Source organism: Centruroides sculpturatus, unplaced genomic scaffold (genome assembly GCF_000671375.1).
Source record: "Centruroides sculpturatus isolate CEXI.00-Female unplaced genomic scaffold, Cexi_2.0 scaffold716, whole genome shotgun sequence".
NCBI lineage: Eukaryota > Metazoa > Arthropoda > Arachnida > Scorpiones > Buthidae > Centruroides > Centruroides sculpturatus.
Window position 1 is genome coordinate 44,786 of NW_019385348.1, and position 25,807 is coordinate 70,592.

Here is a 25,807-nt window from a genome sequence, read left to right on the forward strand (position 1 = left end):
AGACTATTGGCTAAAACTTCTTCATATAAATTTAAATTTATTCTGTATAAATGTACAATACTACTATTTAAATAAATTAGAATTTTTATAGTTTACTTTTGTGAGAATAGATTTTAACACATTTTCAGGTTACAAATATATATCAATATGAGAAGTCTGATGAAGTACTTAATGAATGATCTGAACTTTTGATTTCATCACTCTCTGTTGTGTCTTCTTTGCTATCTTCCTGATAAACTAAACTTTCTTTTATTTCAAACATACATTCTTCAAAAATTTCACTTAAACTTTCTTCTACTTTTTCTATTATTATTTCTTCTTCTTCCTTTAAAGTAGTTTCCACAGGTGCAATTATGTCTGTCTTTGTGTTGTCAAATATTGTTCCGTATCTTAATATAACATCTTGTTTTGCATTTTTCAGCACTTCGTCTATGTCGGCCAACTCTAGCTATAATAATGTTTAGAAAGATATGTTACCATTAATTAAACAAGTAATATCAATAGCATTTATATTTAATAGAAAATTTTATAAAATAAAACATTATCTTATTTAAATTAATATTTTAAAATAAATATAATTAATCTTGAATTTCTCAAATAATCATTGAAAGGTCATTTGTAATGAATTTAAAATGTATTGGTATTATTTTTAAAGCTTCTCAAAAGTTAATGTTTCTGTAATTGTACACATTGCTTATTTAAATGTATAACTGATGTAATTATCAATAAAGATTTTAAAATTATGTATTAATGATAAGAACCAGCTTCAAATTATTATTTTAACTTACAAATTAAACTACTGAGAAAATACACAATGTAACATCCAATGTTACATTATGATCTGTTAAATGCATGTTCTGAATGATGTATACAAACTACATTAGAGGATATTTCAGTATACTATACATACAATAAGAGAAAAATAAGTATAGCTTATAGTGTCCTTCAAATAATTTTTGAAATTATTAGTAAGGTGTTCACATCAGTAACAAAATTCTCACTTTAAAAATTTCTGAAACTTTAAATGTTAACCAATTTACTATTTAATTTTTGACTCATAATAGTTTCTCTTCTATTAACGAAAACTAAGAAGTTGGTCAAGTTCTACTCTTTTCTTATTGTGCTTTATATTAAGCTCCTAGTAGGAACATTAACCTCTTATGTTGCATTACAGAAGTCTCTGTAATGCAACATAATCTTATTTTATGATTTTTCTTTGCATACCATTAATTACCATTGATTTTCTTTTCATAAATTTATTTTTGAATACTGTGTTACTTGAATACTTAGGATTAGCTAACACACTGTGTTAGCTAATCCTAAGTATTCAAGTAACACAGTATTCAAAAATAAATTTATGAAAAGAAAATCAATGGTAATTAATGGTATGCAAAGAAAAATAAGTATAGCTTATAATCCTAAGTATTCAAGTAACTAACACACTGTGTTAGTTAATCCTAAATTTTTATTGTCAAAAGATTCATACAATGGCTTAATTCATGTTTTTAAATAAATACTTTACTAAACCATAGAGTGACACAAAATGTTTTGTGTGTGTGGTTGAATATGCTTTTTTCAATTTTTCATTATCACTAAGTACTTTCAGTTTTCATAGGAATGCTTGACGATTCACTTTGTAGTGTTGAAAAGCCATTCTGAGTTAGGAATTTAATTATATTGTCTCCAAAGTAAATTTTGAGTCATAAAATTCTATAAGGTCCAATCATAAGTCAGGAGCTTTGTTACCAACCTCAAGCCCTGGTTATTATAGTAACTACCAACCAACAATAGTGTTATGTGGAAATAAACATTTTAGGTTCCAATTTTAAAATTTCTTGAGTCAAAAGATTCTGATGTCTGTATAATCAAAGCATCAAATTGCTACATGATTAAATTGTAAAATAAAACAACAAAAAAAAGTGCAAATTAAATATGTACACAAATACTTCTTAGTACTAGTTCTTGCATTGAAGTATATCTAGTTTTGAAATACAGTGGGTGATCAGTTAACGAACGGTTCAGACAAAAATCTTTCTTGAAAGTGTTCATTATGTTTGGATAATGAACACTTGATAAACAAACACAAGAAGTGAAGCTGTGTTTAAGATTTGTAAAACTACATTTTAATGACATCTATACATGGTTTATGGAATGAGACTTTCACAGTTGTATACATAACCTTTTGCACTAGTTAATTTCTGTTTGCTGAATTTTTGTGCTTTTCTGAACTTTTTATTTAAAAAACTGACAATATTATGGTCCTAAAAATAGTGGAGTGTCAAAAATTTTTGTACACCTCTTTTAGAATATATAGAACATAATGTGTTGTACAGATAAAGAATATTATATAATTGCTTAAGATATTAACAACTATGTTCACTATTGAAACTAAAGAAGACATAACAGCCAAGGTAAAGAGTGAGCAAAAGATGCCTGATATTGTAGGAAGATGACTTCAACAGGTCTACAGTACAGTCGACCCCCCTATAAGATAGAGATACGTTCCATTCTCTAGGAATCCGCTTTCTTACGAATCCTTCCAATCACAACCCGACACGTATCAAGTTTACGGACTACGGCTGTTTGAAAGATTTTCTTCCATAAAATTAATCGATTCTAGACTAATCCGACTCAACATTTCCAAAATACGTATATATTTTTTGGGAATAATCCGTATAAACTACGCTATAAACAAAAAATTGTAGGATTACTTACCGAGTGTCACCATTCGACATTGCCATTGCTCAACATTGTTTTCGTCGCGGAACAGCTCAGCAAAGAGCGGCCGATTTCTAACAACTTATTTTTCTGTGAAAACTTCGTAGAACTTCGGAGACATCATTAATATAAATAATTTTAATCGCCGTTGAATAAGAAATGTTTCTTTCACAAGAAATGTATAAAATTACAGTACTGTATTAGACTTACGGTACCTAATTTACATACTGACAGACGATAGTTAGCGTAAAAATCTCCGTAGCGTGGCGCCACGCTAGACGGCGGAAATTATATATTTAATTATAACAAAGTTACAATAAGTTAATATATAATTATATATACAGTACCTAATTTATATATAATTAATATATAATTATATGTACAGTATCTAATTTATATATAATTTATATAATACTGTCCAGACGATAGAAATCTCTCCGTAGCGTGGCGCTATGGACGGCGGGAAAGTAGTTCGGCTTCCCGATGACGTTTGAGGTGTTTATAGGGAACTTTTACTATTTTTTACGAATACCGATAGCAATTTTTTCGTAGTTTTATAGGAATCGTAACTATAGGGACCGTAATTATAGGGGGGTCGACTGTAGATACAATCTTAGCTAAGAAACATATAATCAAATAGACAAGCAGATAAAGGAGTAACGAAAATTGCATCTGAGAAACAAAGAACAAAAAATTCTATACTTTCTTACTACATTTATTTACATGTAATAACAATTGCTTCGTGTTTTCATGGGTGTTTATTTATTTTTTGGGGTCTCCAGAACGAATTAATCAAATTACCATAGATTTTTATGGTAATTTGATAAGTCGATAGTCAGTTAACACAATTCAAATACAGAGCATGGTCATGGAATGGATTATGTTCATTAACCAATCACCCACTGTATAATACATGATAATTACATGATACCAACATACAGTACTTGTAATTTTTTAATCAGTTTATAGTTTTTATTATTCTCTGCATACTATTAAATAGAAAATCCCAAAATGTTAATTTTGGGAACAAATTAGGAAAAACACACAAAATGTTTAGTTAAATTGTAATTATATTGAAATTCTTCATTTTTCTCAATATTTAAATTAATAATAGCCTAAATTAGGAATTGTGGAGACTGTGTGTGCAAGACTTTGAATTAAAATGTTCTCTGTATGCTTATAAATGCTGTACAATACAAATTTTTGTTGACCCTTCAATTTTTTTTATTACAAAAATTTGAATAAAAGAATTAAGTGAACAAAATATAGTATAGTTTTTGTTTCTAAATATTGAGAAAAATTGAACACTGTTTATTTATTCTATTAATAATTTGATTAGATATTTTTATTTAATTATTAATTTGTTGAGAATATTTTATTTTATATATGATACATCAGAATAATTTAAATTTGTGTAATAAAAATATATTACCAGTGGTAGTGGATGATATGGAGTTAAACATTTATCTTTATCGTCTTGTACCAGACCACACCGTAAACATCCTTCCATCCAAAATCCATCAATATTTATTCCTTTATCCTTTAATTTTAGTTCTCCAGATCCATCCTTCAAATTATTTTTCCAGGATCCATTATATATATAATTATTTCCTGAAAGAAAATTTTTTTATGCCACAATATAAATAATTTCTAGTATAAATTTAGAATTTTAGTATAATTCTATCAATCAATAAATATTTTCAAAATAAGAAATTGTGTTTCAGTATTGTTGTTATGGCTGTTATCATATATCAGGAAGTGTTTTCCATTATTTGTGTGAAAAATTGTAAATTGTAAATTGTTCCCAGTTCACTTGAATAACCCCACTTTCTCCAAATGTCATTAAAACTCTATAATAAACCTATTTACCTATCAATCTATGATTTTAGAATGATATTAAATATTCCAAACTGCAATTTCCTTAATAACAAATCTTTATCTTTTAATGATCTACCACTCATATTTATTAAATTTGCTAAACTTAAGATTATGTAGCACCCTTAATAGGAATTGTATATGACTGCTTCTTTGATGGGACAAGGCAATACAGCATGAGGGTATTGCCTTATTTCGAAATATCTAACCTAAGGGGATGGTATCTCTGAAGAGAATTTCTATCAAAAAATTACCTCTATTTAAGTGTTAGGTACACGAATAAAACAGTCTACTGGTCAGGTACAAATCCATGGCCAGCTGCAGTGTTTAATGGATCTTATCCATTTAATTAATTAAACATTGGTGGACAAATTTTATACTAATTGTGTTTTAAATATTGAGTAGACCACAATGAAAATGTTGATATGATAAATATATATTTTATATTAAAATATTGCTGTGTAAAAATAGGACAATAATGAAAATCAATGTGTTTGAAAATTAATGAGGATCTCAACCATCACAAACACTTTATTAACATGAAATTCCATGGAGAGGATAGATGCAACTCACAGACTTGAACTTTGCTGATGACATTGCATTGATATCAGAAACATGCCCAAAGATGCAGAGTATGACCACAAGCCTTGAACAGAAGGCTGGAAGAATGGGATTGCAGATCACCAGTAATAAACAAAAATAATATCCATAAATAATCAATCAAAAATAAAAATCACAAACAATGAATGAAGTGGAGAAGTTCTGCTACCTTGGTAGTATGTTATCACCAGATGGAGGTGTTGAAGCTGATATAAAATGTCGACTTGGTAAAGCATCAGCTGTCTTTCAAAGACTGCTCAATCTGATTGACATGAACAATCAGTACAGTACTTAAGATACACCTCTATAACACCATTGTCATTCCAACTACAATTTACTCCTGTGAAACATGGAAAGACAGAAAGATTACTCAGAAACACAACATATTTCATCAATGCTGTCTTCAAAGGATACTCAGAATTACATATCTTAACCATATCACAAATGAGAAAGTCCTCAGAAGTGTCCTACACAAACTACAGGACATGTTACAGAGTGTAGAAGGCATTTTGCAGGACATGTAAAGTTCTTTGTATGCCAGAGGAATGCTTACCAAAAGTAGCCTTAAAATGGAAATCACACAGTAGTAAAAGGAAACAAGGTAGACCACAAACATGGTGCTCTATATATAAAGAAGATCTAAAGATTAGCATTCCATGGGATGATGCTGAAACCATTGTAACTGACCACATTCGCTGAATGTGTTCAGCGAATGTGGTCAGATGAATGGTTAACAACAGGCAAACTTGTCTCTGTGCAGTGCTTGATTGAATTGTTTGGCCATCACTGGATATAAGCTAGTCAGATATTTAGTGAGAAGTCATGTACTTGATCATTACTAGGAGATGTCCAGTTTTTGACTCTTTTTGTTCAGTTTTAAACCATTTCTGTTATCTCCTGTTCAAATTCTTTTATCCAGCTTGCATCATGATCGTAATTTTTACATTTTGTAAACCCTTGCTTTTTTGTTTTTACCCATTGACCATATGGAGACTGAGGACTTTGTCAACTGTTTGTTCTTGAATGTAATATATCATGTGTGTTAATAAAGTCTTAGTCTGTGTTTCATTCTGTGTCACATTCGCTGGCATGGGATGATTGCATTGCAACTGACCACATTCCAGCCAAACAGTTGACAAAGTCCTCAGTCTCCATATGGTTAATGGGTAAAAACAAAAAAGCAAGGGTTTACAAAATGTAAAAATTACAATCATGATGCAAGCTGGATAAAAGAATTTGAACAGGAGATAACAGAAATGGTTAAAAACTGAACAAAAAGAGTAAAAAACTGGACATCTCCTAGTAATGATCAAGTACATGACTTCTCGCTAAAATATCTGACTAGCTTATATCCACTGATGGCCAAACAATTCAATCAAGCACTGCACAGAGACAAGTTTGCCTGTTGTTAACCATTCATCTATTTTGTCTCATACAAAAAGATCCAATGAAAAGAACAACCACACCAAAATACCAGCCAATAATATACTTGCCTACTATGTTCAAATTGCTCACTGGCATAATAGTTGATAACAGTCAGGATTATTTTGAAGCAAGTAATATCCTCCCACTGGAGCAAAAATGAAACAAAAAGGAAAAGCAGAAGTATAAAAAAATAAACTTCTGATCAAAACAATGATTTTCAAGAACTGTACAAATTGAAAAAAAAAAAACCTGCACGTGGTCTGCATTGACTAGAAAAGGCATTCGACTCTACTATACAGTTTGATCATTAAATGTTTGTGGACCATCAAAATAGATAAAAGCATCAGAACATTCCAAAGTGATTCTAGAAATAAACAGGTCATTATAGAGCTCACCAATACATTTTAAACTAAACAAGAAGCGTATTATAGTAACATCAGAACATTCACAGAAAATGCAATGAAGAAATGAAAGACAGAACTAATGATCAGAAATGAAACATATGGGCAAGTTAACATCAAAAAAGCATCTTCCAAGGTGATTCACTGTTACCTGAATTCTTGAATTACCTGAATTAAATGTTCCTAATCCATTACGTGTACCATTTTGCCAGTCTCCTTCATAAATACTTCCATCATGATAAATCATTCTTCCCCAGCCACACATTTTACCATATTTCCATTGGCCTTCAAATACATCACCATTTGTAAAATAACATATTCCATAACCCTACAGGAAGATATATTAAAAATAATAAATATAATAAATTTTTTAAATATATCAATATTTAAAACATATTAATACAGTACATAAGATTAGATGTACATACAGTATCTATGTAAAAGATCAAAGCATAAGAGAGATGCAATGATAAATATGTCAGTATATTAAACAACCTGAAGCTATATATATATAGCAATCATTTGGCTATGTGTATATATATATATATATATATATAGCCAAATGATTGCTTTAAATACTCTGGCTATAAATCTGCTAATTTTAATAATTAATAACAAGTAATTTGCTACTAGAGGTGCCATCTCTTATCTAAATTAATAATTATAATTTTAAAAATTTATTAAATATCTTAGAATCATCTGGAAGGAAAAAACTGGCCTGGGTGGGTCTTGAACCCACAACCTCTGCTTGTTGTATGGTGCACTTGCCAGTTGCACTACCTAGACCCTGAGCAAGTCTTCATTATTAGATGTATTTAAATTTAGATATAAACTTACATGGCTAATCATGGTGCTAGCTGGGGGTGCCATGGTGCCACCATAATTATTACGGTAATTAATACCAAGTAATTTTAATAATTAATAGTAAATTACTTGGTATTAATTATTAAAATTAGCAGATTTATAGCCTGAGTATTTAAGGCAATCGTTTGGCTATGTATCGATAAATATGTCATTATTTCTAGACAGTTAAGGAAAACTAAACTCTAAATACTTTTTACATCTTTTAAAACAATTTATTTATTTGCTTAATGCAAAATCAAGTATTTCCTTAATTTTTTCTTTAAGTTATTTTAGCATGTCAAATAATCTATTAAATCTATTAATGTCAAATAATTGGTAATTTAAAATACAGCAAAGTAGAGTTAAACTCCAAATTACTGACTAAACATGAAATTGGATGTTTTGGTGAGAGTAGCCAAAAAATTAATAATCAAAATAATTTCAGATGAATTAGGGATCTCCTTTTGGTTTCATGTCAAATAATTCTGATATGCTCACATTTTTCCATTTCTTAGCAAAATCTGCTATATAGCATTTGAGTATAGAGAAGAAGGTAAGCTGATTAGACATTATTTGAAATGGAAAAGTACCATTTTTTTTTCTTTTTTTTGCTCTGACCAGACTGTTTCATTGTTTTAGTAAAGTTTGCACTTTTGTCCCATTTTTTTGAAAATCAAAAATTTTACATCTAGTTTATACAGGGTGTCCTGTCAAGACTGCATAAATTCTGCAGAATGAGAATCCTTACTCAGAGTACATATGAAAAAATATAATGTCACACATCCAGTGCACAGAAAATAAGATTTATTGGAATCATGAACATCAGTACTTGCACATGACATTATGCTTGGATATGATATGATATGATTAAAAGTGTTAGAAGGCCGAACCTTACGGCATAGTCTTTGAAAAGGAAGGATGACGAGTTTTAGAGGAAGTGAGAAGTGGGAAGAAAAGGAAGGAATGTGAAATGGGAACCATGGTGCCGTCGTGTTCCACTTATTGAGTATACTTTAATTACAACACACGGGGGATAGCCCACAGATAACAGTATGGTCAAAATATATATAGAAAATAAGCCCGCACATGGTACTGCCTCTAGGGAAACAGGAAACATGAGCAATTGACAGCTATGCATGTGGGCAACCTACACAATAGGAAGATGCCAAAAATGACCACCACACATATCAAGGCATGTATATGCATGCCATAGAATGGCTGACTGCACATGATCTAGCATTGTGCTGTGCACAAAAGTGAACATAGCATGAAGATGAGTAACCAAATCACATTCTGTAGTCTTCAATAGTCACAACAGACATGTGGTCAGAGTCCAATCCTCTTGTGATCTTCCCACAGAGACACCAGGTCTGCTGGTCTGTAAATGTATAGGCTGGCATACTGGGCAATCACATTACTGGACCATATCTGCTATCTCAACATATCACAGAACATTCATACTTGGTATTTCTCCATGAAGTACTGATTTCCTTGATCAGCAATACGTGGCCTGTGATTCCAGCATGATGGAGTACCAGCACATCTCTGCTTTCCTGTATATGATTAATTGGATATGGAATACCTAGGTTACTGGATTGGATGTGGGGGTCTAGTTGTGTGGCTACCATGATTGCCAGATCTGACATCTTTGGATTTCTTCCTATGGGTCATCTTAAGGAATTGGTATATCAAACCCAGTTACTACACTTGGTTGCTCATCTTCACGGTAGTTCACTTTTGTGGACAACATGATGCTGAAGCATGTGAAGTCAGCCATTCTAAGACATGCACATACATGCCTTGATATGCATGGTGGTCATTTTCAGCATCTTCCTGTGTAAGCATAATGTCATATGCAAGTACTGATGTTCATGTTTCCAATAAAACTCCAGGTGTGATGTCATACTTTTTCTTTCACATTTTTCTCAAAAACCATGGGTTGTAAAGATATGGTTCTTGGTTCATTTTTTTATGTACTCCAAGCAAGGATTCGCACTCTGCAGAGTTTATGCAGTTTTTACAGAATGCCCTGTATATTAAATGCATTTACATATTGTGTTCTGAATGTGTGACTTGTTAGAAAATATTTATTCTGCATTGATAAAGGTCATAAATTTGAATAGATATTACTGAGAAAGAAATGGCATAAAATATAGCTTACAGAATAGGTTGAACAATATTGAGGAACATATCACCTGAAGAGAAACGGATGAAATTCAACAATTCAATCAATGGCACTAATAAACACAATAACTAAACACTTGAAGCAATTGAAAGGAGAAAAAACCAATGTAGTGACAGAGGGGTCAAAATATTTAAATAAAATTTACAAAAAGGATCTTGAATTTCAAGATTTTAATAATTTGATAGTAGTCTTTAGTTTATCAGAAACTATAACTTTTGAAAGAATATTTTCACTCATGAATTCCTGTGGTTAAAAGAAAAGTTGAAATTAAATATTGAAGTCATGAAAGCAATGCTAATCTAATTATAAGGCAAAACTGTGACTTACAATGCAACAAGTTTTATGATAAAATTGTGAGTGATCAGAATATACACAAAAAAAGTTTATTTATCTGAAAAATGTATGCTTGATTTGATGCTAGGAAACCCCTATATCAACTTAACTATTAAATAGTGATATTTTTATTACAGTATATCATGTTATTATTAGATTTTTGAAAATAAAATCTTTTAGAGACATTTATATATCCTTTTTTACACCACCAAATCAAAATCAGTAATAATATATTAACAAATTGTTAATATAATGCCCATTTATATTTCTTGACAAAATTTTAATAAGAGAGGACCTGTTTATTCTATTTATCAGCTGTTGATCCTGTTTTGTTTTGGTATCAAGAAACTGTGGTCAGCCTAAGAAGTGAATCTTGAAACAAAATTCTCAAACTGGCTGAACTATTTAGATATTTTTATTTTTTGAACAACATTTATTTATTACATAAAAGCTAAGAAAAAAAAACTGTAGTCATCATGAAAATCTCATCACCAAGGAGAGTTTAAGTTAAAAGCAACACTAATGCTTATGCTTATCATTTTTTCTCAATCAAAACCAAGCTCTGCTAGTATAAACAATTTAAATTTTTATTTATAATTTAAATTAATAATGCATTCATGACATATGTTACAAATAACTGATCTATCATAATAACAAACTATATATTTTGCTCAACTTTAACAGAAATTTTTGATTATGCATTGAATTTTAGATATAATAACCATTTTCATATTCCTGAAACATTGTTCCATGTTACTTATTTTCTATTTCCTAGAATAAAAAATTTTAAAAGAAAAAGATTCCAAAATTTGAAAGCTGTAAAATATAATACTTTTCCTCAACTTCAAAAAGCAATTTTAAAAAAAGCTAGTAGATAGCTCACTAAAATGTATAACTTATGTAAAACTAGAAATAACCTCCTCCTTCATCTCCATTAATGTATTATTTTTTATTTTCACAACTTCATCCCTGACACATTTTGATCAGATCTTGTATATTACTATAATAATAATGTTTGTCAAGTTATTTTAAAAAAAGATTGAAAGTTACATTTTTTGAATCTTATAAAATCTTCAAATTTACTGAAAAAGTTATTTTTTATTACTACATAAATTTTCATCATCATCATTATAAAACTTACATGTTGTTTATCATTTTTCCAGTCTCCTACATAATATTTCCAATTTTCATTTTCAATTGTTGGATGAGGTATAGATAAAGTTCCATAACCTGATCTTCTTCCTTTAACCCAATTGCCACTATAAACTTCCCCATTCTTTTTGTACCAATATGTACCTACACCTATTAAAAAAGTGTTTTAATTTAGTATAATTAACAATTAATATTTTATTAATAAATACTTGTTTTAATATATTAATAAAATTATCTCAAAAAATAAAAATTGAAATTATTTACATTTAACCGAAATATTATATTAATTATTCTGCACATTTCATACATACAAATTAAATCAATCTAAAATTTTATAATCAGCAAACAACCAAGCATTATGTTAAAACAATCTGGAAAAAATAATAATATTTAGTTGTTCATATGACTATTCTGTACATTAACTTATAACAACAACAACATATGGTTAATGAATTGTGATAATGCAGCAAATCAACAGAATTATAAGAACAAAAGTTTATATTTTAATCTTATATGCTTAGTTATATAATACTAATAATTTTGTTTTTATTCATTTTATTTAACCTTTACTGTAGGTAATATTTATAAAAATAAGAATGAATATTCTCTTTATTACAATTACAAATACAATTTAAAATAAACCTATTCATTATTACTATGAATATATTTAAATGTTATAAAGCAATCTATATAAATGACATTAAAAAGAAATTTACACAAAATACTTTGAAAAAGTTAAAAATTAAAGCAAGCACTTTTGCATTTATTGTAATTATTCCTTAAAGCAGAATATAAATTATGAAAACATGATGTAAATTTAACTTATCTTCTCAGATTCTCATTTACAGACTTCTCAATGTTGTTTTATCAGTATATATATTAGACACTTGGCCCACCAGTGGCCAAGTGGTCTCCGTTGCCGCTCATAGTGGTGGTGACTGGACCCTGAACACTGGGAAGTTCAGTCGTGGGTTCGTGCCGCGATCGGACAGGCTGGCTGCTTGGAGTTTTCTGGGTTTTCTCCTTGCCAATAATGACTAAATAGGAGGCCAGTTCCCTATAAAAGTCCTCCCGGAAGGCATTCTTTTCCCGCGCGCGCGTGACACATCATTCAAGGAAGAAGGCAATGGCAAACCACTTCCTCAACTCTTGCCAAGTAAACTACATGGACAAGGAAAGACTTGTCCATGCAGTCACCAGGAGTCGAAGACGACTTGATGGAACTTAACAACAAATATTAGACACTTATAATGTATAACTAAGACAATCGAGCGCAATCAGGTAGGCTGTGCATTTAGACCAAAGTTGAGAGCTGAGATAAACTGAGCTGGGATATGATGTAGCAAAGTTCATTTTTGAAATTAAATTGAATCGGTAATAATAACAGATACACAGTATATCAGATATGATTCCATTTATCTGTTTTTAAAATGAGAGCATTGAAATAAAAACTACTTGAGCAAACTGAGCACCCAATCTATGAACAAACCTTTCAACTGACTTGGTAAAATGTTTAGGTATCTCAAAAGTTTCTTTTTCTAGAGAATAGAAAGCTTCAGAAAGTATATCCATAATTCTCAATATTTATCATTGCAATTTTCCTATTAAATTATTTTATTTATTACATTAATACACTAACAGTTCTTCAAAACTTTGAAATCAATTGTAAAATAGTTTTTCTAATATTTTGTGAAATTTGTATCTGAAAAAAACAAAAAACTTTATTGATGGTACTTTATTTCTATCATTCATGAATGGAAATAATATCTTGTAGTAAACATCATTGGTAATTTGGTCACGAGTTTATGCCTCATGATTTTGACATCATCTCGCTCATAAGAAATAAAGGAAAAATAATTTTTAAAATAAAATTAAATTAAAAAGGGAATTATTTAAAAGATGCAATAAGGAAAAGGGAAACGAAGGTAAAATATGAGCATGGGTGTCTTAGTCTTTGATAAATTGTGATCAGTCAAGAGGATGGTGTCGGATAAACCATCCCAGGCAGACCTTTCTCACAACCTAAAATTGGTCTCAATTTTCATCTTGAAAGCTGTAAGAGACCAATCGGAGAGTGAGGAAGGGAAAGTCTGACCAGTAAGAAAATAATCACACAAAATAAACATATAAAACCTCCATCTCTAAGGACACGGAGAGCTCTAGATTTCTTCCTCTGGCTTTTATCCCAGATTTCCCCCTCCAAGATCCAACTTTCTACATCATCCCAAAAAAAGGTGTCCAGATTATTATTATGTGTGTCACCTCTACTATAAACTTTGACTTGCCATGCCTCAGGGCTGCTCCATCTGGAAGAACGAAAATAAAAGATATTCCAAGAAACTACTTGACAGGACATTGAAATTTCAGACCTCAAAAACCAAAATTATGTAAGCATAATCAACAATAAATAAACGATTTTGTGAAACACTTGTCTTTTCCTGTCTCCACAAACCACCACCCACATACAAGAGGGCCCTAGACTATCCTGAAGGAAAGGAGTAAAGTACTAACCTCTAATCAGCATACTTACATTTTAAATCAAAACTAATTAATATTTTTAAAAGGATCTTTTTAAAAAGGAGTAAAAATGCCTCACAAATACTGAAAGATGAATAATTTAACTAATTTTATTAAATTAGTATTTCTAATAAAGAACAAACAAACAATCTATATGAATACAAAGTTTCTTAAAAAGTTTTTCCAATTAATATATGCAAAAAAGGGAGAAATACAAGAACCTTCCATTTCAAGAATGGAGAGAGCAGAGATCAAACTCAAAAAGTCAGAATTTATAGAATTCCTTTACTATATGAGCCCTTATACTAAATTTGCTTATATACAGAAAGCACACACCAACCTGTAGACATAAGATTCAAAAAATTTGCAGAGCTTTTATTTATATAAAAACTATGTAAAACAGAATATAAAAACAGAATTATTAATGGCAAAACAGGAAAAGTCTTAAAAAAAAGAAATTGAAGTGAAGAAGACTTCTTTGTTTGTGCTGTCATCTAAAACACTTAAAAAAGCAGAGGAGCATTTACTAGCATTTTCATATTTCTGAAATAACAAAAAAGAAAAAACTTCTCATAACCCGAGAGTGCTTGAAATAATGAAAAATTTACACTCTGAAGAAAGCAGTTAATGAATATACTGTATAACCAGTATCTGTTTAACTCTTAAAATTACTCAATATTGTAAAAATAAAAAGATTTACTTATTATTCCTAAAATTATTTACTATATTAAATTACTATAAAAAGACTAAAAAAAGAGAAAGAAATAATCAACAATTTTGATGAAAACAATTAAACTTGATGAAATAGTTGATTTTGTCAATTAAACAGTATCAAACATACAAACATATAATTAAAAAGTAAATCCACAAGATCCTTAAATTCAAAATATTTTGGTTCTTGATTTAATCCTTTAATAGTGATGCCTCTGTAGGATTTACACTTTTATAACTTTTGCTTATTAATGAAATCAGCATTTGATTATTTAATATAAATTTATATATATAATGTTTATAGTTTTTAAAAATTATAACAGTAAAACATGCTTATATTATTTTTACAATAGTTAGTATAATTAGTTCAACTCAATATCTGTCCTTAACAGTAGTCCATAATTCAAACAATAGAAAATAGAATTTTTGAACATAATTTAATAAAATATTCCTGTTTTCTGAGTTGCGAGCTGTTAATTGTTTCACATTTCTTATAATAATTCTTCTTTCAAATTTGTATTATTTTATTATATAAAAGAAAATAACTATTGCTATTTTTAAAATTTTAGAAATGATATTGATTTTGGCATATGAGTTTTTGTATTCATATGCCAAAATCAATATCATTCTTAAAATACTTTATTTTTAGATTGCATATTATTTATATCAAAATAAAAGTCATAAAGCTTGTTAAAAACTAGGGACTTAGTATTAACATTATCTCAATACTTCCTAATTATAACGGAGATACTGATTTATATTCACTAGTAATACTATAAAGAAATACTATCTTCTTTACTAGCCAATATCATATTTCATTTTACTTCTTCAATAATTTCTTTCAATTTGACAGTCTATAAATTTTGTAATAATTTTTAAATTCATAAAGAAATAGAAATTTGAACCACTTTTTTTGGACATTGTGAATTTCTTACAAGGCCCAAGATTTTAAATTTAAGAATCTATAATTTATATAATAAGTTCTGATTAAACTGAAATATATTACTATATAATTTATATAATATCTTCTAATATGTTATATTGTCCATTATATAAATTGTCAAATATTTTATGTGAAAAAGAAAATGTATAATTATGTATTTAAGATTTAAAAATCATGTGCCATGTAAAAAAATGGAAATCCATGCTGTCTGAAAAAGAAGTTAAGATTTCTATTTCTTATAATTTTAAAAATTACATATATAAAAATCATCTAAAATATTTTAAGTTATTAAATACTAGAGGATAAGCCTAGCATTGCCCGAGCAAAAAATAACAACAAACATTAAAATTATTAGATTATATGTTGTATTTTGTACTTTTAATGCTTCTATTATAGTATCTGATTTATATAACTACAAAGGTTATCTTATGTAAGGGTTTATCACACCAAGTGACCAATCTAACATATTTTTTCACACCAAGTGAACAATCTAACATATATTTGAAAAATTCTTTAAATTATGTGCAGTAGAGAAATACACAATTTTAAAAATGTGTTAGATTGGTCACCCAGTAGTATATAAAAAGTTTAGTTATTTTAGTTTGTCATGTTTCTTGCAATATTCAGATGGTACAAAATGATACATTCAATGGTCAAATCGACAGGAATTGAAAATATGATATCCTAATTTTTTCAGATGTCATAACTTTTTTCTAATGTTAACTTTAAGAAACTGTATTGTTCACAGCCAAAAATCAAATGGTAATCTGCCAACCAATCAAATTTCTCAAAAAACAAATCAAATATTTAAACTCAGCACCCTCAAAAACCACTTAAAATATATTTTATGCAGGCTGGTAACTTTATATTATGTAATTTTCTTATTCGAAGGACACCATACCGCTGGTCTGACAGAAAGAAGGGACTGTTGAAGAATGAAGTAACTCGACCAATAGTAGTTATTGACCTCCTCCCAGAAGAAAGGATGGCCAATGACTATTAATTAATATTAGTCTACTATTAATATTTGAAAAGTGATCAGTGTTGGATAGCTATATGTAAACTCAGCAAATAGAATGTAGACAAAAATTAATTTATATGTAGAAATCCAATCAATATTTTGGGGTGATATTTATGACAATATCCAAGAACTATGTAATCCTAACTGTAGAGTTTTGTAGCAATTGGTCAAACAGCGTAGTGAACAAACAAACAAACATCCTCATTCATATATAGATTTTTCTGACAGATAATGTAATTTGATATCAATACTTTCTATGAAACTCAAATTATTATTGATATAGTGAATATACTGTATCTAATTTAGTTTTAATTTAAAATGAAGTAGGTATATGTACAGTACATATACCACTCCTTAAGATGAGTCAAATGCATATTCAAAACTTTAATACAGAAATTATTTTTAAAATATTAACAATTTATAAATAAGCATCCCATATATTTAAAGTGAATTATTATTTATTTTTATCAATAAAAAATTAAGAAAACTAAAACTTTTTCAAACAAAATACTGTTTTCAAAAATATCACTTTCAAAAAGTTTTACATCATTATTACATAATTTTCTTTTCATTTTCAAAAATCACTAGATTATCTACTCTATTAAGTTTATGTGATTCTTTTCTTTAAGTTTTCAATGCAGTGGAAAAAATTTAACCGTAGAATGACAATATTTAAAATAATTATTAAGCATTGTCTTTCAAGAATGACTATTAAATTATTATTGAAATCATGACCATAATATATTGCACTTCAACTTTTAGGGAATATGAATTAAATGAATCACATCATATCAACATTTTAATGCATATTTGCTTGGATTTTGTAAGACTAATCAGTTGAAAATTATAATTTCTTTTAATATGTTAAGTCATTCATCGATGATAAATATTATTTTCTTTGAGGGTGCTCTGATCGTCAAAGCTGTTGGCGTGAATTTTTCTCCACTTCCATACTTTGTCTGATTTTTTCAAGAAATGAAAAATTTTGAATTATTTTCGAATAAAAGGAATAATATTAAGCTTCTTGTTTTATTGTTACTGATTGCTGAAATAGAACCAAATCCTGCAAACCCTTACAGAAAACTCCAACAAAGAGAGGAAGATCATCTGCTCGTCAGAAATTGCTGACTAATAGTATCAAACCATTGGAACCAGATTCAAACCTTATCACTGAATATACTGAACCTAGAAGAGCCGAATCATCATATCAAACAAGTGAGCTAATTAATTTAACTTCCTCACAAGAACAATTACCTGCGGAACAAACAGACATTTCAACAGCAGAATTATGAAATAAGATAGTCGAACTGATAACTAATAGTAATGATAAGTTGGTGAGTCAATTTTCACTTATAAGATAAGAAATTAATATAATTCAAAATGAAATTAAAGAATTTAAAGATCGAATTCAACAAATAAAAATAAGAAATGATAAAATAAAAAATGAATTTACTACATTAAGACTGGAAAATGAATTAACTCAATATAAACTGGATACTATGACTAACACTATAATAATAAAATTATTGTTTATGATTATACAAATCAGCTTAAAAATATTACTAAAAATAAATTAGCAACATTTTTTTCTAATACTTTAAAAATAGTTTGCAGCAAATCAGAAGGTATAGAAAATATATATTCAATACCTAATCCAAATATTCAAATTAAGTGCATAGTATTAAAATCAAACCTATTAAGAAATAGAATCCATGCAGCCTTTAATAAATCGAAACATAACAAGACACTGGGAAATTGGCAAGAAATTAATATGTCAGCTGATTTAAATAAAGATTCTTGCAAAAGAAGAAAAAAACTTTTACATTATTATACAGATTTTAAGAAACAAGGATTACAACTAAAACTGCGTGATGACTATCTGTTAATTAATCGTCAAAAAATTACATATAGTTATATTCATGCTGATGAGTTTTTGTTGTATTCTCTACAGAAAAACCCAATAATATAATTAATTCAGAATTAGAATGTGAAAATTATCAAGATATTAAAATTTCAAATAATCTTAACTTAAATATCACAAACTGGAACTGCCAAGGCTTAATCCACAAAATAAAAACTCAAGAATTTTCTCAATTACTATATAATACTGATATCTTAGGTATAACTGAAATCTGGCTAGTCACATCAGTTAATGAAATTATAAAAAATAGAATGGAATATACAATTATATCTTCTGATGCACAGAAACCAATAGGACCATGGAGACTGCATGGAGGACTTTGTCTAATATTAAGAAAAAACATTGGTTCCATAAAATTTATATAAAAAGCAACTAATTATATTCTAATCTTATTACAAATTGATAATACTGATATAAAACATTTATACCAAAAGTTAATTATTATGGTGTTGGTTTACGTTCTGCCTGACCAGATAGATTTACTAAATGAAATACTTCGAACATCATAACAGCTAATATTAATATGAATATAAAAAGATTATTAATTCAATTAAGACTTAATAAATATTCGTTGTTTATCAATAATACTTATTTAGATTTTACTAAGGACAGATGTTACTGGTGTAAATCAAGTGACTATTCTCTGATTCATATACTAAGAGACTGCAAAGGACTAAAGAAATACCATAAAAAATATGAAATTATAGAAGTAATATCTACGAAGCAAAATCAAGACTTTAGAACTAAATTAAACAATTTTACGTTAAATCAAATGTATAAAATTAATGGTTTTTTTAATCAAATTGCAATTTAATACTAAACGATTATTGTAATGTTATTAATGATCTTGAGTGTGATGTATATCAAACGATGAAAATTAAAAGTTACTTAAAGTAAAATATTTAAAAAGGAAAATAATGATAAAATTTAAAACTAAACAATTATTGTAATGTTATTAATGATCTTGAGTGTGATGTATATCAAACAATGAAAAATTAACAAATGTATAATAATATATTATTGGAAAATACCCCCTGTAACAAGGCTTAGCCTTAATGCAAATAAAAATATTTGATTGAAAAAAAAAATTATTTTCTTTGACAATTTTTATGATGAAATTAGACATAAAAGTTTTCCCTGTTATAAACAGAAGGTAAATTATCAGAAGTCTTCACAGAGTAAATTCTATGAAGTACAATTTGGTTGCATTTGAATTTATTCATTTAATGTTTTCTATAGTGTTTTTACATTTCTAAGAATAATTTACATAACTGTTATTTCAAAAACCTTTTTATTATTGGTTTATACTAATGCTAAGGTTTGTTAAATTGTCTATCAATTTTTCTGATATTTTAAAACTTAAATGTAATTAAAAGATATCAAATTATCTAAATTTCAATTTATTTATTTATTTTTTTAAATTTGAATTTTATATCTAATATGAATTTAGTAAGTGAATGTAATTTGCACACAAAGGCTGTATCAAAAATTTCAGATAAGACATCAATAGGAATGTCTGGTATATTAACAAAACAGAATAAAAATTTATTTTAATTGAGTTTATGCTTATGGGATCCTTTTTTTCTTTTCCAAGATTCTAGTTATGGTTGGTAACCAGCAATTGTTTCATCCCTATTTTTTTCTCACGTTGCAAAAGTACAAAAAATAATATCTGTTCATGCATTACAATAATTATAAACTAAGGCTATTGTAAAACTATTTTAAAATATAAAACAAGAACATATGGAATAAGACACATGAAGAGAATAGAAATAGAATAAGGATAGAAATATCCATGTTATTTTTTCTTTGTGTTTGGATGATATAGCTCCTTTCTGATGAAGAGAGGGTCCACTGAAAAGTCTTTGTACAAAGTTTCACTTCTTTTTTTTAGGCATAATAAATTTTGATGACATCCTTTTTCTTTTTTTCTACTTGTCACAAAAGTTCATTACACAATTCATGGACTACACTTGGGTCACTTGTCGCACTTTTTGACCACTGCATGAGATGCTGCCTCTTCTCATTCAACTCCGCTCCTAATGCTGCCAGTCTTTTTCTCAGTTGAGAGGAAAAGTCTGTCCTCTTCTTCTGATGATCAGGTGAGAAGTGGCCTGTGACTCTCTCATAGTATGAGCAACAATTAGTTTCACTTAGGGACCAGTCCCTTTGGTCATGTGGTACTTCAAAACGTCATCCTGTAGCCTTCGCCCCTAGCTCTCAGCAAGGGAAATGCTGATGAGCAAGCAATACGCTGCTTTTCACTTAAATTAAAAATTTATTTTTCATTTGAAACATTGTTTAAAATATGTAAACACAATTTTAAATAAAATTTTATTAAATTTTTGTATCTTTCAGGGCTGTGGAGTCACATAAAAATCTACTGACTCCAACTCCAACTCCGACTTTTACTTACCATCCAACTCCGACTTTTCCTTACCATCCGACTCTGACTCCATTTCATATACACAACAAGTTGGTAAGTAAAAAGGAAGTCGGAGTCGGCGGATTTTTTGACGACTCTGACTCCGGCCAAAACTCCACGACTCCGACTCCACAGCCCTGGTATCTTTACAATTTATTTGATTAAATTATTGTTTGTAGAAGTTAAATTGCAATTTTTTGAAAAGTGGTATTCTTATCTTTTTAATTTTATGGTTTTATTCAGGGACATGATCAACTGGGCAATGGTAATTTGGGTAACAAACTAATAGCTGAATAATATACAAATAATAAACAAAATAACATTTTTTTTATTGTTTTGTTTATTGTGTATATTTTCTAAACTATATAGTATTTTTTATGCAAAAAAGGTGTCAGGAATTTAATATTTTTGTTTATGCCATGTATCAAAATTTGTAGAATCGTTTAAGAAAGTGGAATAAAAATGATTTATTATTTTGTAATTAACAAACATATTTACACATGTTACATACCGTANTTATTGATCTATTTCCTGGTAAATTTCAATAATACTTTTGAAAGATTTAACATAAAATTTAAAAAAAGCTCACTTATAATTAAGTAAATTTTTAAAATTACCCACTTATAAACTTGTTCTTGATGTCAGTGAAAACAGATCTCTCATGAATCTGTAGTTTTTAGGACTTTGAAAATACAGAGACAAGCTAAATTCATCATTGCAGCTGACCATTTTTTCCCTCCTTTTTTATGAGATCCAAAGTTGATTTGGGCTATCAAAAAACTTTTTAATGGTGCAGAAAAATGATCTGATATGTAAGCTATTATATCTTCTCTAAAAATTTGTTTTTGTTTTTTAGGTGAATGAACTGATTTCATTGCATTGAGGCTTTTATTAAGTCTTGCTTTCTTTGATTTTTGTATTTTGTAATTGTTTCATTTTTGTTTTAGGAGAACTTGCTTCAGCTGAAGATGTAGTTGCCTGTTGCATTCCTAGTTCTGATGAAGTTGATGAGTTGTGTGATAGCATTAGATTGTTTGTTCAGGGATAGCATACCTACCTTTCTTTGTTGACTAAAGATCTGTGTGTCTTCTCAGTGGACATCAACAAGGTTCTATTTGTGATGGAGGATTTGGGATGCTAAATATAGTTGGAACTGCATTCCAAATTAACAGATGTTTTCCTGCATTCATGAACATGTAATCTTCAAAATGGTCAGCACAAATTTGACACTTTGCATACAAATAATCAGGAGATTTTTTTAAGACATCTTCCCTTCTGGTGTTTATTACCAATTTTTTACACCTGAAATTTTTTCCTGCATCAGACATACATATATTCTTATATTTTTATATACCAGCTAAAATATTATTAAACCACCCATTCTTTAAAAGTAAATGCAATACAGATATCTGTATGTTATACATTGAAACAATTTTATATATTTTATATAACGTAAGATAATTTTGTTTTTATTTATATACATGTACAATACATATATTTTGTATATACATGTATCTTGTATTTACATATCAAAATATGTAAGTACAAGACACATGTATATACACGTATATAGTATGTCAATACATATTTAAAGGAAATGTGATAAACAATAAAATTGCATATTCTACAGTATTTATACTAAAAATGCTACTCTACCTTTCAGTGTCTTTTGGAAATCTAAAGAATGATAACTCATTCCAAACAGCTTTATTTTTTGAACAATTAATAGCTGACACAGTGCACTCCAGAATGTTTATTTCATCCCATAGTTCACGAAAAAATGCTAGCATTTGCTACAAAGTTGCACATGTGCAGATTAACTTATGGGACAGACATGAAACTACTTGTCATTTATACTATGACTCTCTTCCCAACATCCCACATGACTTCCCTTTTCATTGTTCCCAATGGTTCTCAGAATAAACTCCTCTCCCATGTTGCTTCATGAAAGATTTAGAGGGGACAAAAGTTCCAGAAAAATAAAGGACAAAGAACAAACAACAGAGGGAAAGATGTTAGGATTGAAAATATTATAAACAATATAGCAGACAGCCACATTAAAAAAGAGGATTTATTATTGGCAATTCCATATGATTAAATATATATAAATCAATAAAAAAGTTCAAATCACATTATTTTATTTATTAACATAATAATATTGTATGGTATGTTTTTTCAAAATAAATACTTTCCTACTTCTATGCATTCAAAGCTAGAACTACTTAAAATAAGTAAGACAAAACCTTTGACTTCACACTTGTTTCTAGCAGTTTGAATATCTGCTAAATGACATTCCAACTGACCTCATTGTACCTGAAGAAAGCCATTCAAAGTGGCCAAAAACATTTGTACCTTGTGATTAAACAGCTAGAATCAAAGTGTGAAAGGTTTTGTCTTACTTAAATACTTTCCTAAATATTAGCATTCATTTGGAAGCATAACAATGACTCAATGACAATTCAAATAAAGTTTTCTTTCAAATAAATGCTAATATTTGGAACTAAAAATTTTATGTATACTGATACTAAAATTACTGATTCAAAGTATATTTTCTTGGAATTAGTTACTTTCTTTGAATTAATTTATATTCATTATTGGCTATCTTACAATATACTGTTCAAAGTATTGCAAAATAATTTAATCAAGTATTTTTCTCAATTTTTGATACATAAAACTTAAAAATGTTATTAGTTATTTGAAAGTTTTAAATTCAAAATACAATGATAAAAAATTTGGCTAGTTATAACAGCTGTTACATTGTAACTTTAAAGTTTAAAATTTATTACATTTTCCCATTAGAATATTATTCATCACCCTCTATTTAGTACAAAAACAGAAGTTTAGAACAGAGATTCAAAAAGTAAATTATAACTTATTTATAAATATAATTTCTTAAACCATTAATTATCATTTCTTTACACTGACAATGCTATTGTTGAACTAAAACATCAACATGTTTTTTTTTTTTTTGACAGTTACACTAAAACTTTGTGAATACTAAGGAATATGCAATTATGACTAAATTTTTTAGCAAAATGAAAAGTGCTTATTAGCCAATTCAATAATCTTCCAAATAGACTTTATGATCATATTAAATGGATTGGATTGGACTGCAACACGTGGGCAATGTCAAGGGGGAATGCATCCTGGAAGGACTTCCTATGAGAAACTGGTTCCTATTTAGGACCTATACTTACCATGCTTTACGTCATTATGCCATTCTCCAACGTATCGATCTCCATTAAGAAAAAACGTGGTTCTTCTAAGCCCTTCTCTTTCGGCCAACTTCTGCCATTTTTTCCACAGCGGAGGCTCGACGTGTTTTCTCTGTAATACGTATTTGTCTCTTACTATAATCCTTTCCATTTCATAAAAATTGAATAATAATTTGATTGGAATTAAATATTTTATATGAAAAAAAATTTATTTTAATTTAAATATTCTATAATTTCGAATTTATAATTATAAACAAAATCAAAGAGGGCGCTATTAGAGAATTGAGATGTGATTTACTTAAGACAAAAACTGATGTTTTAATGTATTCTTGTATCTAATTTTACGAAACACATATTAAAGTGTGGTTTTAAGTGACAAGTAGTTAACAAGTAAGCAAACCAATAATATTAATTCGCTAACTTAGTAACTTGCTATAAGTAGCAAAAGTTTAAGGACCGAAAAATCTATATATAAATGAGGATGTTCGTTTGTTTGTTCGCTATGCACACCTAAGTTGTTCGACGAATTGCTACAAAACATGACAGTTACGTTAACATACGTCTAACTTGGATAATATCATAAATATCACACGAAAACATTGATTGGATGTCTATATATCAATTAATTTCTGTCTACATTTCATTTGCTGGGTTTACATATGGGTATTGGCAAATTTAAGAATAACAAACAATCAGTGGCGTGCCGTCATTACAAGCGTTGGAAGCGCCACTTCCCTCGTATTCTCTAAAAAATAAATAAATATTAATTTTAATTATATGAAAATAATCGCACAATATTTTATTATAACCGCATTATATATCTTATTACAAATTTCTATACTACACGTGAAAAAAAAATTGCTATTGTATATTAGAATATTAGTGGCGGAGTGGAATCTCCTGTATTTTCAGATTACGAAAAGCCAGATTTGCGCATGCGCTTTACAGAGCACCAACCTCACCCGGTTTAGCCGGTGGAAGCCTACGACCTTGGGTGAAAGCTGCACACATATAAAGATTCCAATTCTATCAAGGACCGGTTCTGGGCTGTTAGCCGCCTGCCCACTAGATATTTCGATTACGTGAATAACGAGTAGATTTATAACTTAACCCAACCGATAAGAATTTACTGGTATGTTTTTACGATAGTTCTGTATAGTTGACAGGAGTTTAAAAAATCCATTAAAATATTTGATATATTTATTCCGCTCTCCGATTTTATATTACTCACGGATTTCAATGTTAAACCAGTGATATTACGATTTCGTATATCCCATCTTTAAGGGGATGTAGAAAAAAACGTGTACAATTCTTGTATAATGTTAAAAAATTAACTGTTACTTTGGTAGCATCATTTACAACTAAATTTAATGAATGAGAGAGATGCACGAGGTACAGAAAAAGCTCTAGAATTTATTTTCCTTAAATTTACGATTTATGTATCCGTTTGTCATAAAAATTTGTCTTTCCACTTTTTTCCCGAGACTACAAATATTCGAGTACAAAGTAACCGGTTTCGACT

At 28.8% G+C, this 25,807-nt stretch overlaps 1 protein-coding gene across 2 annotated transcripts; it reads right to left on the reverse strand.

The window, feature by feature from the left end:
- Positions 1-56: 56 nt before the first annotated feature.
- Positions 57-24,881, reverse strand: LOC111637946 (MORN repeat-containing protein 3-like). 2 transcript variants are annotated; one of them, XM_023383554.1, is made up of 6 exons: positions 24,846-24,881; positions 24,268-24,397; positions 11,522-11,682; positions 7,188-7,347; positions 4,151-4,329; positions 57-448 (listed from the first exon to the last, which is right to left on the reverse strand). In XM_023383554.1, exons 1-6 carry the CDS (start codon positions 24,864-24,866, stop codon positions 143-145), a joined length of 957 nt encoding a protein of 318 aa, XP_023239322.1. In that variant the 5' UTR covers positions 24,867-24,881; the 3' UTR covers positions 57-142. The 2 variants fall into 2 exon arrangements, with proteins under 2 accessions (XP_023239322.1, XP_023239321.1); XM_023383553.1 differs by lacking the exon at positions 24,846-24,881 and having other exon boundaries at positions 24,268-24,761.
- Between the last annotated feature and the right edge of the window lie 926 nt (positions 24,882-25,807).